Source organism: Panulirus ornatus, chromosome 20, assembly GCF_036320965.1.
Source record: "Panulirus ornatus isolate Po-2019 chromosome 20, ASM3632096v1, whole genome shotgun sequence".
NCBI classification, from domain to species: domain Eukaryota; kingdom Metazoa; phylum Arthropoda; class Malacostraca; order Decapoda; family Palinuridae; genus Panulirus; species Panulirus ornatus.
In genome coordinates this window covers 10,948,002-10,961,894 of record NC_092243.1, presented here as the reverse complement: position 1 = coordinate 10,961,894, position 13,893 = coordinate 10,948,002, and the positions used below count along the sequence as shown (strand labels likewise).

At 38.3% G+C, this 13,893-nt stretch overlaps 1 protein-coding gene across 1 annotated transcript in view; it reads left to right on the top strand.

Annotated features, from left to right (window-relative positions):
* nst (phosphoglucomutase 3-like protein nst) overlaps window positions 1-13,893 on the top strand; it is a 38,627-nt gene that overhangs the window by 16,571 nt on the left and 8,163 nt on the right. Inside the window, exons 3-5 of the mRNA XM_071674697.1 lie at window positions 1,976-2,201; window positions 3,324-3,455; window positions 9,174-9,414. Coding sequence (XP_071530798.1) covers window positions 1,976-2,201; window positions 3,324-3,455; window positions 9,174-9,414 — 599 coding nt within the window. The remainder of the gene's footprint in view (window positions 1-1,975; window positions 2,202-3,323; window positions 3,456-9,173; window positions 9,415-13,893) is intronic.

Sequence of the window (13,893 nt, the reverse complement as noted above, 5' to 3'; positions counted from 1 at the left end):
ATTACTCAGAATATTTTTCACTTTAACTGTCCATCTCCAGTTTGGTCACTCACTTCTTGTTCCTTCCATTTCTGGCACATATGTCCTCATTCTCTCTCTTTCTTTTTCTGTGTCCCCCACCACCACTTCTGACACGTATATGCTCTTTGTCAACCTCTTCACTCTATCTCTGATGCCTGTTCCTTTTGGCAACTCCCTTAAGGAGATGGCCACAACAAAAGTCTCTATGACTGTTGAACTCTAGTGCCACTTAGCCTTTTATTGCCTCACCCTTAAGTCACCCCAGTCTCCAAGACTCTCACATTTACCTCCCTCACTACCATGTCCATAAACAAATTGAACGACCAATCTCCACTTGGAGCCATTCGCTCTTCTCTCTTTCTACCCATACACATGCCTTACACCCTTGATGAAAACTTCTCACTGCTTCTGCCAGCTTCCCTACTACATATATTCTTAAGACCTTTCATGAAGCATCTCTATCCAACCTATCTTATACCTTGTCCAGATCCATAAAGGCCACATACAAATCCATCTGTTTTTGAATATTTCTCGCATTCTTCATTGCAAACACCAGATCCTTACATCGTTTACCTTTTCTGAAGCCTCATTGGTACTCCCTAATCTGGTGATCTGTACTAACCTTCACCCTCTCAATCAATACCTTCCCATACAACTTATCAGATATACTCAGCAAACTTATACCTATGTAGCTTGAACACTCACCTTTTTCCCCCTTGTCTTTATACAGTGGCATTATCCATGTATTCTGCCAATCCTCGGGCACCATACCATGATCCATACATACATTAAATATTCTTGCCAACCAGTCAGAAACACAGTCATCCCTTTCTTAATAAATTCAACAGGAATATCAGCCACTTTTCTGCATTTCATCATATGCAAGGCTTTCATCACCTCTTCTCCCTTCACCAAACCACTCTCCAAGATTCTCTCACTTTGCATACCTCCACGAGCAAAACACCCTACATATGCCATTCCGTCATCAGACACATTCAACAGTCCTTCAAAATACTCACTCCATCTCCTCCTCACTTCATCACTGCCTGTTAACACTTCTTTTGCTCCCTTCACTGATGTTCCCATTTGTTCTCACCCCAACTCTCATTTGACCCTTTTTTCAACCCTTGCACCTTCCTCTTGACCTCCAGCCACTTTCTCTTATATATCTTCCAGTCATTTGCACTCTTTCCTTGCAAGTACCACCCAAACACTTCTCTTTTCACTTCCACTATCACTAGCAACTTTACTTCTTCATCCCACCACTCACTACCCTTTCTAATCTGCCCCCTCACACCTTTCACATGCCATATATATCTCTTGCACATGCCATAACTTCTTCCCTAAATGCCTCCCTTTCCTCACCTACTCCCCTTGCTTCATTTACTCTTACCTTTTGCAATAGTACACTCAATCTCTGCTGGTATTTCTTCACACAAGTCTCCTTTCCAAGTTCACTTACTCTCACCATTCTCTTCTCCCGAACCCCAACATCGTTTTCTTTTTTCAAAAACCTCTACAAACCTTCACCCTCACCTCCACAAGGTAGTGATTAGACATCCCGCCAACTGCTCCTCTCAGCCCATTTACGTCTAAAAAATCTCTTCTACATACCAGCAGTTTTTTAAGAAGAGTGAGATATTTGAGCATTATTGATAGACCACAAGTTTGTGGTGCATTGTGGATTTAGTAATAATGATACCATCACAGGGAGAAAGGAGAGTTTCTACTATTTTCATAACATTATTTTTTTTCCTGGGTGACCAAGGTCAGCTTGTACAATCCCTTTTTTTTATCATAAAGGTGATACAAGCTGTAGTAGTAGAAGATTAATTTCATTTATCAAAATTATGTAGGATGTATGACATTAAGATTACTATAGCAAAAAGCAAATATGATGAATGAACTTGACCAAAAATGTAACAGTTTAAAGAATAGATTGTAAAATTTTCAGCTGTGATTGGTGTTATGATCACTGCTTCACACAATCCTCTACCAGACAATGGGGTGAAATTAGTGGATCCCCAAGGAGAAATGTTAGCACCAGCTTGGGAAGTATATGCTACCACTTTGGTCAATGCCTCAGATGAAGGTATATCTGATGTGCTGGAGGAGATTGTCAAGGATGCTGGAATTGACAAGAACAAGAAGGCACTGGTGTTTGTTGGTTGTGATACCAGGTATGTTAAAAAAAAGATATCTTTGATAAGTGCTTTTGGAAGTATTGACAGCGTATGCATAGCCTGATGAATGATATTGAAAGTTTTCATAATGGAAATAGCACATACTTCAGAAAAAAATGAAAATATGAGTGTTGAGTGTGAAATAGATTTCAAAGAGTGTTACGGCTGCATCAGGGGATAGCAGTGCTGTTTTCTGTGGCAGGATAGTTCTGGAAATGGATGAAGGCAAGCAAGTATATATATATATGGATATATATGCATGTATGGGCATTTATACACGTGTAAATATTATTATTATACTTGATCGCCATTTCCTGCATCAGTGAGGTAGCACCAGGGAACAGACGAAGAATGGCCCATTCACTCATATACATATTTATTTATTTATTCATTTATTATACTTGATTGCCATTTCCCATGTCAGCGAGGTACCACCAGGAAACAGATGAAGAAAGAATGGCCCATCCACTCATATACACATATATATACATATACATGCTCATACATATCAACATATACACATATACATATGTATACATACACAGACATGCATATATACACATTCACATATTCATACTTACTTGCCTGCAGTTCATTTCTAGTGCCACCCCGCCCCACAGGAAACCACATTGCAGCCCCCTGCTTCATTGAGGTAACACCGGGAAAACAGACAAAACAGGCCACATTCGTTCACACTTAGTCTCTGGCTATTATATGTAATGCACTGGAACCACAGCTCCCTATCCACATCCAGGCTCCACAGACCCTTCCATGGTTTACCCCAGATATTTCACAGTCCATTGACAGCACATCAACCCCGGTATATTGACACAGACATCCTCTTTGTCAACCTTCCCTCACTCATTCTCTCCATATGGCCAAACCATTTCAACACACCCTCTTCTCTCTCATCCACACCCTTTTTATTTCCACACATCTCTCTTACCCTTTCAATCCCAACAGCCCATGAATGCATTACAGTCAGCAGCACTACCTGCGAAACGATAGAGGCTCAATTTGTTCTATTTGATGAGGAGATAGTTGGATGGAGATTGTGTGAATCTGATGATGATACATTGTTGGACTTTACAAAATAATCAAAGTATGATTTTTTTTCAGGCCTAGCAGCAAACGTTTACGTGATGCAGTTGTTGCTGGTGTGACTGTTTTAGGTGGACAGTTTCAAGACTTTGGAATTGTGTCCACCCCAATACTGCATTATGTGGTTACTTGCCACAATGATGATGGGAAGTGAGTAATTATTTTTGTTTTTGTTAGATGAATGTGTTATTCAAACCTTCATGAATGAACACTTAGATAACAAGGGTATGTAAATATTTTTCCTACCTAATTTTGATATTTCATTTTGCTTATGAGGAAGGACTTCGTATTTGTGATACACTATCAAGGTTTCAAATTTGTCAATACATGCACCATATGCTCATTCTTCCCAAATTTGTTTTCCATTTTTATGCTTCTGAAGAAATAATATTACATATTCATTGTAGAAAGCTGTTTCTTGTTAACTTTATCAAAACTGTTAATGGTTTTGAAGGGGGTCTTCTCTTCTCAACTAACTTTCCTTTCCTCAATAGATGTTTTTAGTTATGATGGTGTCTCTTCTCATACTTCATTTTCTTTTGTCCTAAAATAAACTTTGTTCTTTGATATTGCACATTCCCTCAAGTATCTTAGTAATTTTGTGTGTGTGGTGGTAATGCAGGTGTAATTGCCTCTTAGATGTAAGTAGCATTCAAAATAGTGCAGTCTATTTGAGGGTTAAGAATTAATCAGAGAATCCATGTGTGTTGAGTTGTACACATGTGGCCCACAAGGTGTCTCATGAGTTGAATTGTTAACCCCCTAAATAGATTGCCATGAACTGAGCACTAAGTAAATCTAGGATGAGAGTTCAGCTGATAGTCCATTGTAATAGCTGTGAAAAGCAAAAATGTTGCCAAAAATATTCATAATATACCTCAAGATTACATTCATACATTGATATTTGGCAAAGTATATTGGTTAAGGTAGTTTCAATCAAACACTTCAGTAGTCCATAAAGGATTCCTTTACTCTGGGAAAGATTCTGGTAGCAAGAGCTGTCTGTTGGACAGTATGTTTTGTAAACAGAACCCAGTTAGGCCATAGAGGAAAGTATTTAGTCCCCATAAAGTTTTGACTCCCTTTCCCCCTTAAATTTGAACTAATAGTATGCATAAAATAATGTGTTTAATAGCATTTATACCTCATTCATTATCAAGGAATTTACTAACTCCATGCTCTATTGTAGTAATACAGAATTTAATTACAACAAACAGAAAATGCACATCTTTGAAGTTATGTATAAGTACAGTGAAGTAGCTTTTTCTTTTTAATTTTCAATGTATTGCATACAATTTTGTACACCTTGATATTACTGTCATATGACTTTTCCATACCTTTTTTTCAATTTTCACTGGGCTTCCTGAAGGAACTATACAGGATGAATTTGCTCCATATCTCTCCCTGCAGATTGTATTTAGCTTGAAAAACTTACCCTCCCTCTCTTTGATCTTCAGTCATTTTATCAGGTTCCTGCATCACAACTTGCCCAAAACTCATTTCTCCTGTAGCCTGCTGTGCATCACTTTTATGATCCTCACACCACTCCTGTATGTTGACTTCCCTCAGAGCTCCATGCTTTGGCAGCTTTATGCTTCTAAATCTTATTCGATCAACATGTCTCCAGACTACTCAATTATCATAAAGTTCTATCATATATGACAGGGGTCCAGTTACTTCCACTACAGGGGTCCAGTTACTTCCACTACAACTCCTGGTACCCAATGAGCTCCCCTAAATCTATAATTCTTCTCAAACTCTTCATCACATACCCTAAATTGCCTCAAAGGTCTAGACGCCCGTATATTTTTTTCGTTCTTTCCTTTTTCCCTTTCTTTTAAGTTTGGTCTCAGTAGATCAAGGGGTCACTATAGATTTTTACCCATTAGCAACTCTGCCCAGGTACTACCAGTTGTAGACTCTGATAAACATCTGTGTCTGAATAACATAGACAAACTTGTTTTGATATCTGCTTTTCTCATTTACTTTTAGCCCATTTTTGAATATTTGATCAGCTCTTTGCGTAATCCCTTAGAGCTGAGGTGAAAAGAAGCACAAGTACCATGGTCAGTCCCATTTTTCTGCATAAGTTGGCAAATTTCATAACTGTTAAACTGCCCTCCATTATAGCTAACTAACATTAAGGGAGTTCCTGACTGCGACACATTTAGGGGCCACCCAGGGTTGAGCGTATAGGTTCAAATCCTGGTTACAGCAGTCACTTCACAAGGGCTGGTCAATAAAATGCTGTCAGTGGACTGAACCAAGGCATGTGAAATGCCTAGGGTAAAAATGGAAAGTTCTATGGGCCCTGGATGTGGATAGGGAGCTGTGGTTTCGGTGCATTACACATGACAACTAGAGACTGAGCATGAATGAATGTGGCCTTTTTTGTCTGTTTTCCTGGCACTGCCAAGCTGAAGCAGGGTTTAGCGATGCTTTTTCCTGTGGGGCAGGGTAACGCCGGGAATGGATGAAGGCAAGCAAGTTTGAATTTGTACGTGTGTATATATGTGTACGTCTTTGTATATGTATGTATATGTGTATGTGTTGATATGTATATGTCCTTGTATGGGCATTTATGTATATAAAGATACTTTTCCACAGTCATTTTTGCCAAAAAATCTGGTCCATACATCCCTACCTTTTCTAAAACCCCCTTGCTCCTGTTTTTTCTGCATTCATTCACTTCCAACACTCTTTTTGCATTTACTCTTCCTAGTATACTTAACAGACTTGTTCCCCAATAATTGCTTCATACATCATCCGTACCTTTTCCTTTGAATAAAGGATCAGTGATATCTTCCACCCAGTCTTGAAGTGCAAGCATCTCTTTCGATGATAAATGACGTATCAAATGAATCTACTTTATCACACTTTCTCCTCTGTACTCTTAACATTTCAGCAATAATTCCATCTACTCCAGGTGCCTTTCCTACCTTCATTTTCCCTCCCTTCTTGCTATAGGCCTCTGCTTTTGTATCCTTTTATTTCCATCCTCCTTGCCCATACATGTAACAGCTGCTGTTTCACCATCTCCACATTCATCATTTCTTCAAAATACTTTATCCATCTTCCTTTCACTTCCTCCTTTTCATTCAGCAACTCCCCTCCTTACATCTCAGATTAACTTTCCCACACATACATCCTCCACTTTCCTTTTTCACCTCCTTCAAGTAAAATTTCTTATTTTCCTTAAACTTCTCATCTTTCTTCCAAAACCTTCATCTACTCTTTCTTTGCTTTCCTCTTTCAGCTTCTTAACATTCTGCATACATTCTTATATTCTTCCCTTCTCCTTTACAGAACTTCCACTGATGCATTCCTTTTGAGCAATCTACCACATGCATTTTACTTCTCTTCCACAGCATTTGTAATCTCTTCCATCTGCCAGGCATTTACCTTTTTATTCTTATATCTCAGGACCTTGTACTCAACTACTAATTCTATAACCTTAAATAAACTTTCTCTAAACATTTCAAACACATCATTCACACATGACTACAGTTTACTGCACTTCCATTTAGACTTTTGGTCATCCTTCTTTCAAATAGATGGTTCATCTTGCTTACCAGTATTTTTACCTCCTTATCCTTCCTTGCACCAGAGGCTCCAAAGAATCCTCTCACAACTTTAGAATCCAGCATATCCTTTCTCAAACTTTCATCCACTACCACATAGTCAGTGAAACACTTTGTTCTTCATTTTCTTCATTTTTCATCCTTGTATACCTGTGGATCATCTTGTGCCGAAAAAAGGTGTTTGCAAGGAATAAAACCTTCTTGCAGAGACATCTACAAGATAACTTCCAGTCTCATTTACTCCAGGTACTCCCCAGTTACCAAGTATCTTTCCAGTTTCATCAAGTGCCACCTTCACATTTATTCATTACAACCTCCTCTCTGTTTTCAAAACCATTTATGCAATCATTCAGATTTCTCCAAAAATGCTTCATTTCACCCTTACCTCACAAAGTCTTCATATTCACTGGTGCATATACACATACCCCTCCATGCTTCACAATTCCAGTCTTTCCTTTCACCCAAACTATTCCTGATCCATTTTATCCATGCTTTGTATCATCCTCCCATACTCTTGGTGAGAGCACAAATACACTTCCTTCTTTCTATCTTCCCTGATATTTTTCATTCATTCCTGTCCATACCACTCCTCCTTCCATAGCTTCCCACAACTTGCATTTACCATATCCTTTTTTACTCCATACACCCTGCCCAAGGATATGGGTTTCCCTAATTCCCAGCACATCCAAGCTATAACTTTTAGATTTTTCCACAAGCTCGATCCTTTTACTATCACCAGTCATCCAATTTAAATTCAGAGCCATCACCCTCAGGTGCTCATCCCTTTTTCCACAGCTTAACTTGTAGACTCTATTGCTGCTGCCTAACCTTTTGTACCTCACATTTAACAGGCCACTGGTGTTAGGGAACTCCAGCACAGTGTTTTTTTAGAAATGGAGGGGCTCTCTTATTATCTAAAAAACTAAAATTCCAGCCCATTTCAGCTGGATGAAATACTATTGCCTAGATGGAGTTGGGCAATGTCTCCCCCTTCTCCCTCATTTAATGAATTTTTGATGCGTACCATTGGAATGTGTCTTTTCATGTTTACTTGTGTGCATGTAGGGGATGAAATGAACATACAGGCGCAAGCATATTTAAGTACAGTTGGGAAAAAAAAGTATGGCCATCCTTTGGTTTGATGAAATTCAAAATGAGCAGGTCTACTTCAGGTGTTTTGGTGTGGTTAGTACCTCTAATAATTTTTTTGTTTTTCTTATGTGATATGAAATCTTTCTTCATACAATTTTCTTTCGCTTAGATCTTTGAAATGATACAAAAAATTATCTCTTTATTGAAGTAGGACAAATGAGTATAGTTCACTACTTTGATGACACTCATTTTAAAAGGTATTTTAGAAAGCTAAAGGGGTGAGTTGCCTTTTACCAAAGATCATTTTCATTATGAAATGTAAACAATTAGGAAGTGAGTTGATTAATAATATTAGAAAATATGATGTTTTTGATGGGGAAACATTTCAACAGGTAGACATAAATATACTGATTATCAGCACATCATTATTTTATCTTGTAAGGGAATCATTAAACAGATTCAGTCTAATTTTCCTTTCGTTACAGGACTAAAGCACGAAATATTCAAAAGATATGAATATAGTTTCACAACATACATATTTGAATCACACTTGAAGGTGGCTGTAGCAGCCATTCTGTTCATCATTGAATCCTCAGAGAGTAAATTGCAGAAATAATGAGACCACAAGAAACACAATTGAAATATGATTTTACTGAGAAATAACTGCATTGTACTTGTTTTGAAGTGTAAGTTTTCGAACCCAGCCTGATTTTCCAAATATTTTTTTCAATGTTTTATGAATTTGATTTAATCATGTATTCCTGTAAAGAATTATATATATGTTTTTCAAAAATGCAAAAAAGTTTTCAATATAGGAAATAGACGATAGGAATATAGTAGTATCTTATTATTCCATTCAGGGAAGTTCCTTCATACCTGCAATGGTACCCAGTAGTTTCCTGTCTTCATAGAGTGATTGCAAAACAGTGAGTCTTCTTAGTGTGATTGCAAAATAGTGAAAGCATGCATTCGAATGAATAACAGCATTTGGGAACATATAGTAAAACTTCATCCCATGTTTTGAATTGTAAATCATGGTAAGTGTAGTGATACATTTTTTGCTGACTGTACATACAATTGTTTATGTTGAAAATAGTTTATAAAAGATTTAGTATCTAACTTTCATAAGAAAGCCTATATAACCTTGTTCCCAGAATGTCTGTAAAATATTTGTGATTATATAAATATTTTTCAGGTATGGCGAACCAACAGAAAAAGGATATTACCAGAAGATTGCCCAGGCCTTTGTAAAACTGCGTTCATCTGGTATTTCCAATGGCAACTATGACCCAGTAATATTGTTCGATGGAGCTAATGGTGTAGGTGCATTGGCAATGGCTGAATTCCTGAACTACATGGAAGGCTCCCTTCACACCACTATCTTCAATAAGGGAGAGGGTGTACTCAACCATATGTGTGGGGCAGACTATGTAAAGGTGTGTAGTCATACCGTCAGTCTTATGCTTTATACCGTTTTCCCCCATCACAGCTTGAGGGGTTGTGTTTTTGATAGTCTGTGGGCTATATCCAGAAGTATACTATTTTATTGCAGCCCTTGCAACTTTAGTTTAATGCTACTAAGGGGTTCCTGGTTCATGTGAGGTAATATTTCTGCTTGTTATAGCATGTAACTTGCATTGTCATTTTGACTTATATTTAACAAGTAGTCATAGAAATGTAATATTTGAAAGTGATAGAAGCATGACAGTGTTATTTGCATCCAGGATACACTGTATGCTCTTAAAGTTGCAGTGATGTTCATGTCTATATGTCATTCTGTATTCTATCCAGAGAGATATATAGAGTAACTTTTGTTATTCTTTTGTGAGGAGTGCTGGACATTTCTCATTCCTGATAGTTAGCTGGGATTTTTAAGATATTACTTCATAATTTGATTACCATCTTATTTCAGTAGAGCAAACTCTAAGAAGTTTGCCATCCCAACCCCTAGACTTATTTTTTTTTCAAGTACACTAAACCATACACCATCATATTTTTCTGTTTCATTTCATCTGTCGAGGTGAAAGCAAGGTTTCCATTGTAACTAGTTCTTGTGCCATTATTTTTCTATCCTATTTTAAAGATGTGTTGATGATATCACTCAAGATGTCATCATTAGTATCAAGAGGACTTAGTAAAAACCCATGATTTTGCAGAAGAAAAATTATTGTATGGTTAGGCAAGCCTGTGTCATTTCAGTTCCACGCTTTTTGAGAGCTCATGCATCACAGTACTTCAGTTTGCAGCACTACCATATGCTTGTTTCCATTGCCAGCTGTTAGTTAGATGATCTTGAGAATGACAATAGACTTAATCACAATGCATGACAACCCAAACAAGTGCCTTAATCTTTTATAGTGGAAAATAACATGTCTAAAGCTTGGAAGTGACACTGGAGTTCACTAGTTATGGAGAGTCTATTGCTGTGTCCACCCCTTGAGGGAGTTCCGGATGGGAACAGGCATCTGACATATAGGTAGGTAGATAGAATGGCATACCTGTATATTCTGGCTGAAGACTTGATTTTCACTGAAGCTAAATACCATGAAGTGAGCCATAGCACTTGCACACATGATAGACCAGAATCACTGGTTTTGCTGGAAGATCCCAAGGAAAGCAGAATTTTATGAAGTAGCATTTCAGTAGCTTGCTGACCATGTCTCTAAGAGGATCATTGATGGTCTGGATATCATCATAATGACTGACCTATGTAACATGTACATTGAGCTGACAGAGAATTTTCAGTCACCAGAATACCATAATGAGGGAGTCAGGTGCAAACTAACAAACTACATCCTCAATCTAGGGGACTTCAACTAAGCACAGGAAAATAGACTGGGACTCCATAGATCAGCATATTTATTTGAAATCATGGTGGTTGAAGTACCAAGAATGTGCAAGAGAAATTGTTCTTAATTTATCAAGGTGTGAGGAACAGACATACTTGGATTTATTCTTTGTGTACATTAGTTTAAATGTAGAGAACATCACCTTAGAACTTCCACTTGGAAAAAAACCTAGTACTCAAGATGGACTAAATACTGAGAGGGTGCATACAAATAGGATATCAGGCCAAAATTATGAAGCTGCAAATCACAAAAACTGAGCGCGAGAACAGTCACTGACTGCATAACAACCACTAGCACGAGCACAGTCATTGGCTGTATAACAACCACTAACACTGAACACCCTCACAGTAAACAAAGTTACTCCCAATACAGCATCACTTCGATGTTGAGGTAGGATTGTATTTACCATATATAGTAAATCCTCGATTTAACTGACTAATAGGTGGGAAGGGGTGTCTGTTAATGCTGAAAGTCTGTTAAATCAATGTAACTCAGTTGAAGTGTAGTTAAAGCAGAAAGATTTATAGTGAAAGAGAAAAGAGAGGCATTTTGATGGTACTTACAAGGAAGGAGTGCAAATGATTGGAGATGTATAAAAGAAAGCAGTAAGAGATCAAGAGGAAGGTGCAGGAGTTGAAAAAGAGGGCAATTAAGAGTTAAATCCGGTATCTTGTATATCGAGTGCTGTTAAATCGAGGGTTTACTGAATATACATGTATATATATATTGCAAAAGGTCACAGTGGTGCGCATGATCTATAATTTGCTGATATCCATGGGGCAGATGAAACATGATACACGTATTTCATTTTCCTCATGATTATCTGTAAATAGTATAATGTTTATTTTAGTATACTTGTTCACTGTCTCACATGATAGTGAGGTAGCACCAAGAAACAGACGAAGAAAGACCCATCTATTTATGTACACACATATACATACACTCACATACATGTACATGTACATACATATAACATATACATATATACTTACACATACATATGTACAGATGTACATATTCAGTCTTACTTGCCTTCATCTATTCCTGTTGACACCCTGCCCCACTGAAAACAGCTTTGCTACCCCCTGTGCCCACAAGATAATGCCAGGAAATGGATGAAAATAGGCCACATCCACTCACACCCATTCTCGAGCTGTCATGTGTAATGCACCGAAACCACAACTTTTTTCCACGTCCAGTCCCCACAGACCTTTCCATAGTGTACTTTGGATGTTTCGCATGCCCTGATTCAGTCCATTGAAAGCATGTTGACCCCAGTATACCACATCGTTCCAGTTCACTCCATTCCATGCATGCCTTTCACCCTTCTGTATACGGTTCACAATCTTTTTCACTCTGTCATTCCACCTGCAATTTGGTCTCCCACTTCTCCTTGTTCCCTCCATCTCTGACATATACATCCTCTTTGTCAGTCTTTCCTCACCCATTCTCTTCATATGTCCAGACCGTTTCAACACACCCTCTTCTGCTTTCTCAACCACTCTCTTACCCTTTCGTTACTCACCCGATCAAATCACCTCACACCACATACTGTCTTTAAACATTTCATTTCCAATACGTCCACCCTCCTTTGCACAACCCCATATATAGCCCATGCCTCGCCACCATATGATATTGTTGGAACTACTACTCCTTTGAATATACCCATTTTTGCTTCAAGATGACATTCTCTCTTTCCACACATTTGTCATCACTCCCAAAACCTTGGCCCCCTCCCCCCACCATATGACTCTTTTCTACTTCCATGGTTCCATTTGCTGGCAAGTTCACTTCCAGATATTTCAAACGCTTCACTTCCAGTTTTTCTCCATTCAAACTTACATCCCAACTAATTTGTCCCTCATCCCTACTGAGCCTAATAACCTTGCTTTTATTCACATTTTCTCTCAACTTTCTCCTTTCACACACTTTTCCAAACTCAATCGCCAACTTCTGCAGTTTCTCACTCAAATGAGCCACCAGTCCTGTATCATCTATAAACAATAAGTGACTCACTTTCCAGGCCCTCTCATCCCAACAGACTGCATACTTGCCCCTCTCTCCAAAACTCTTGCATTCATCTTCCTAACCACCCCATTCATGAACAAATTAAACAACCATGGTGACATCACACACCCCTGCCGGAGACCACTCTTCACTGGAAACAGTAACTCTCCACTCTTCCTACTCGTACACATGCCTTACATCCTTGATGAAAACTCACAGCTAGCAGTTTACTGCCCACACCATATATTCTTAAGATCTTCCAAACAGCATCTCTATCATTCCTATTTTATGCTCTCTCCAGATCCATAAATGCTACATACAGAATCTATCTGTTTTTCTGTTTTCATCTTTCTGAGTGACAAACATATTACTATCTATTGAGTGGAAGTATGTGCCTGGCAAAGATTAAGATATTAGATATCCTTTCTAGAAGCATATGTAACATCATCCAAAAAAGCCTCGGTTGATTTTTCTGTCAAAAATTTTCTTGGCTTAGGGTAGATTAGTGCACTTGGGTGGATTTTCTGTCTCATTCAGGGAAAAAGACTTTATATTAGACTGTTTTTGTTAGTCTTCCAAACCCAGTTTGCAAGAAGAGATAATATGGGCAAGCATCTTTACATGTTAATGGTAAGGAAATGTAGGTCCCATGGTTTTTCATTTCTTATAATGCTGTAGATAAAGGAAAGAAAAAGAAATCTCCCATTACCACTGAGGGCATTGTTTATTATCTTTGAATAGCATGCAGTGTATGGGGCAGCACAGTTTTGAAGTTGATGCCCATGACAACAGGGAGAGAGGTGTTCAGCCAGATCCTTTTCTTACAAGGAGTAGTCATTATAGTTGCCTTGATTGCAGTTTGGAGCTGTTCGAATAAAATTTACCTCTTTTCTTGGGTCATACTCCTGGAAGGAGTCGTCGGGATGATGAGCATATTTCTTGATCATTGTTCCTTCCCCTGTCTTTCAAATAATATTTCTGAATGTCTTTTCTGTTTGGAAATCATGAGGTGGTGAACCCAATGAAGCCAGACAGGTGGCAGGCTGATGACATCAGTGG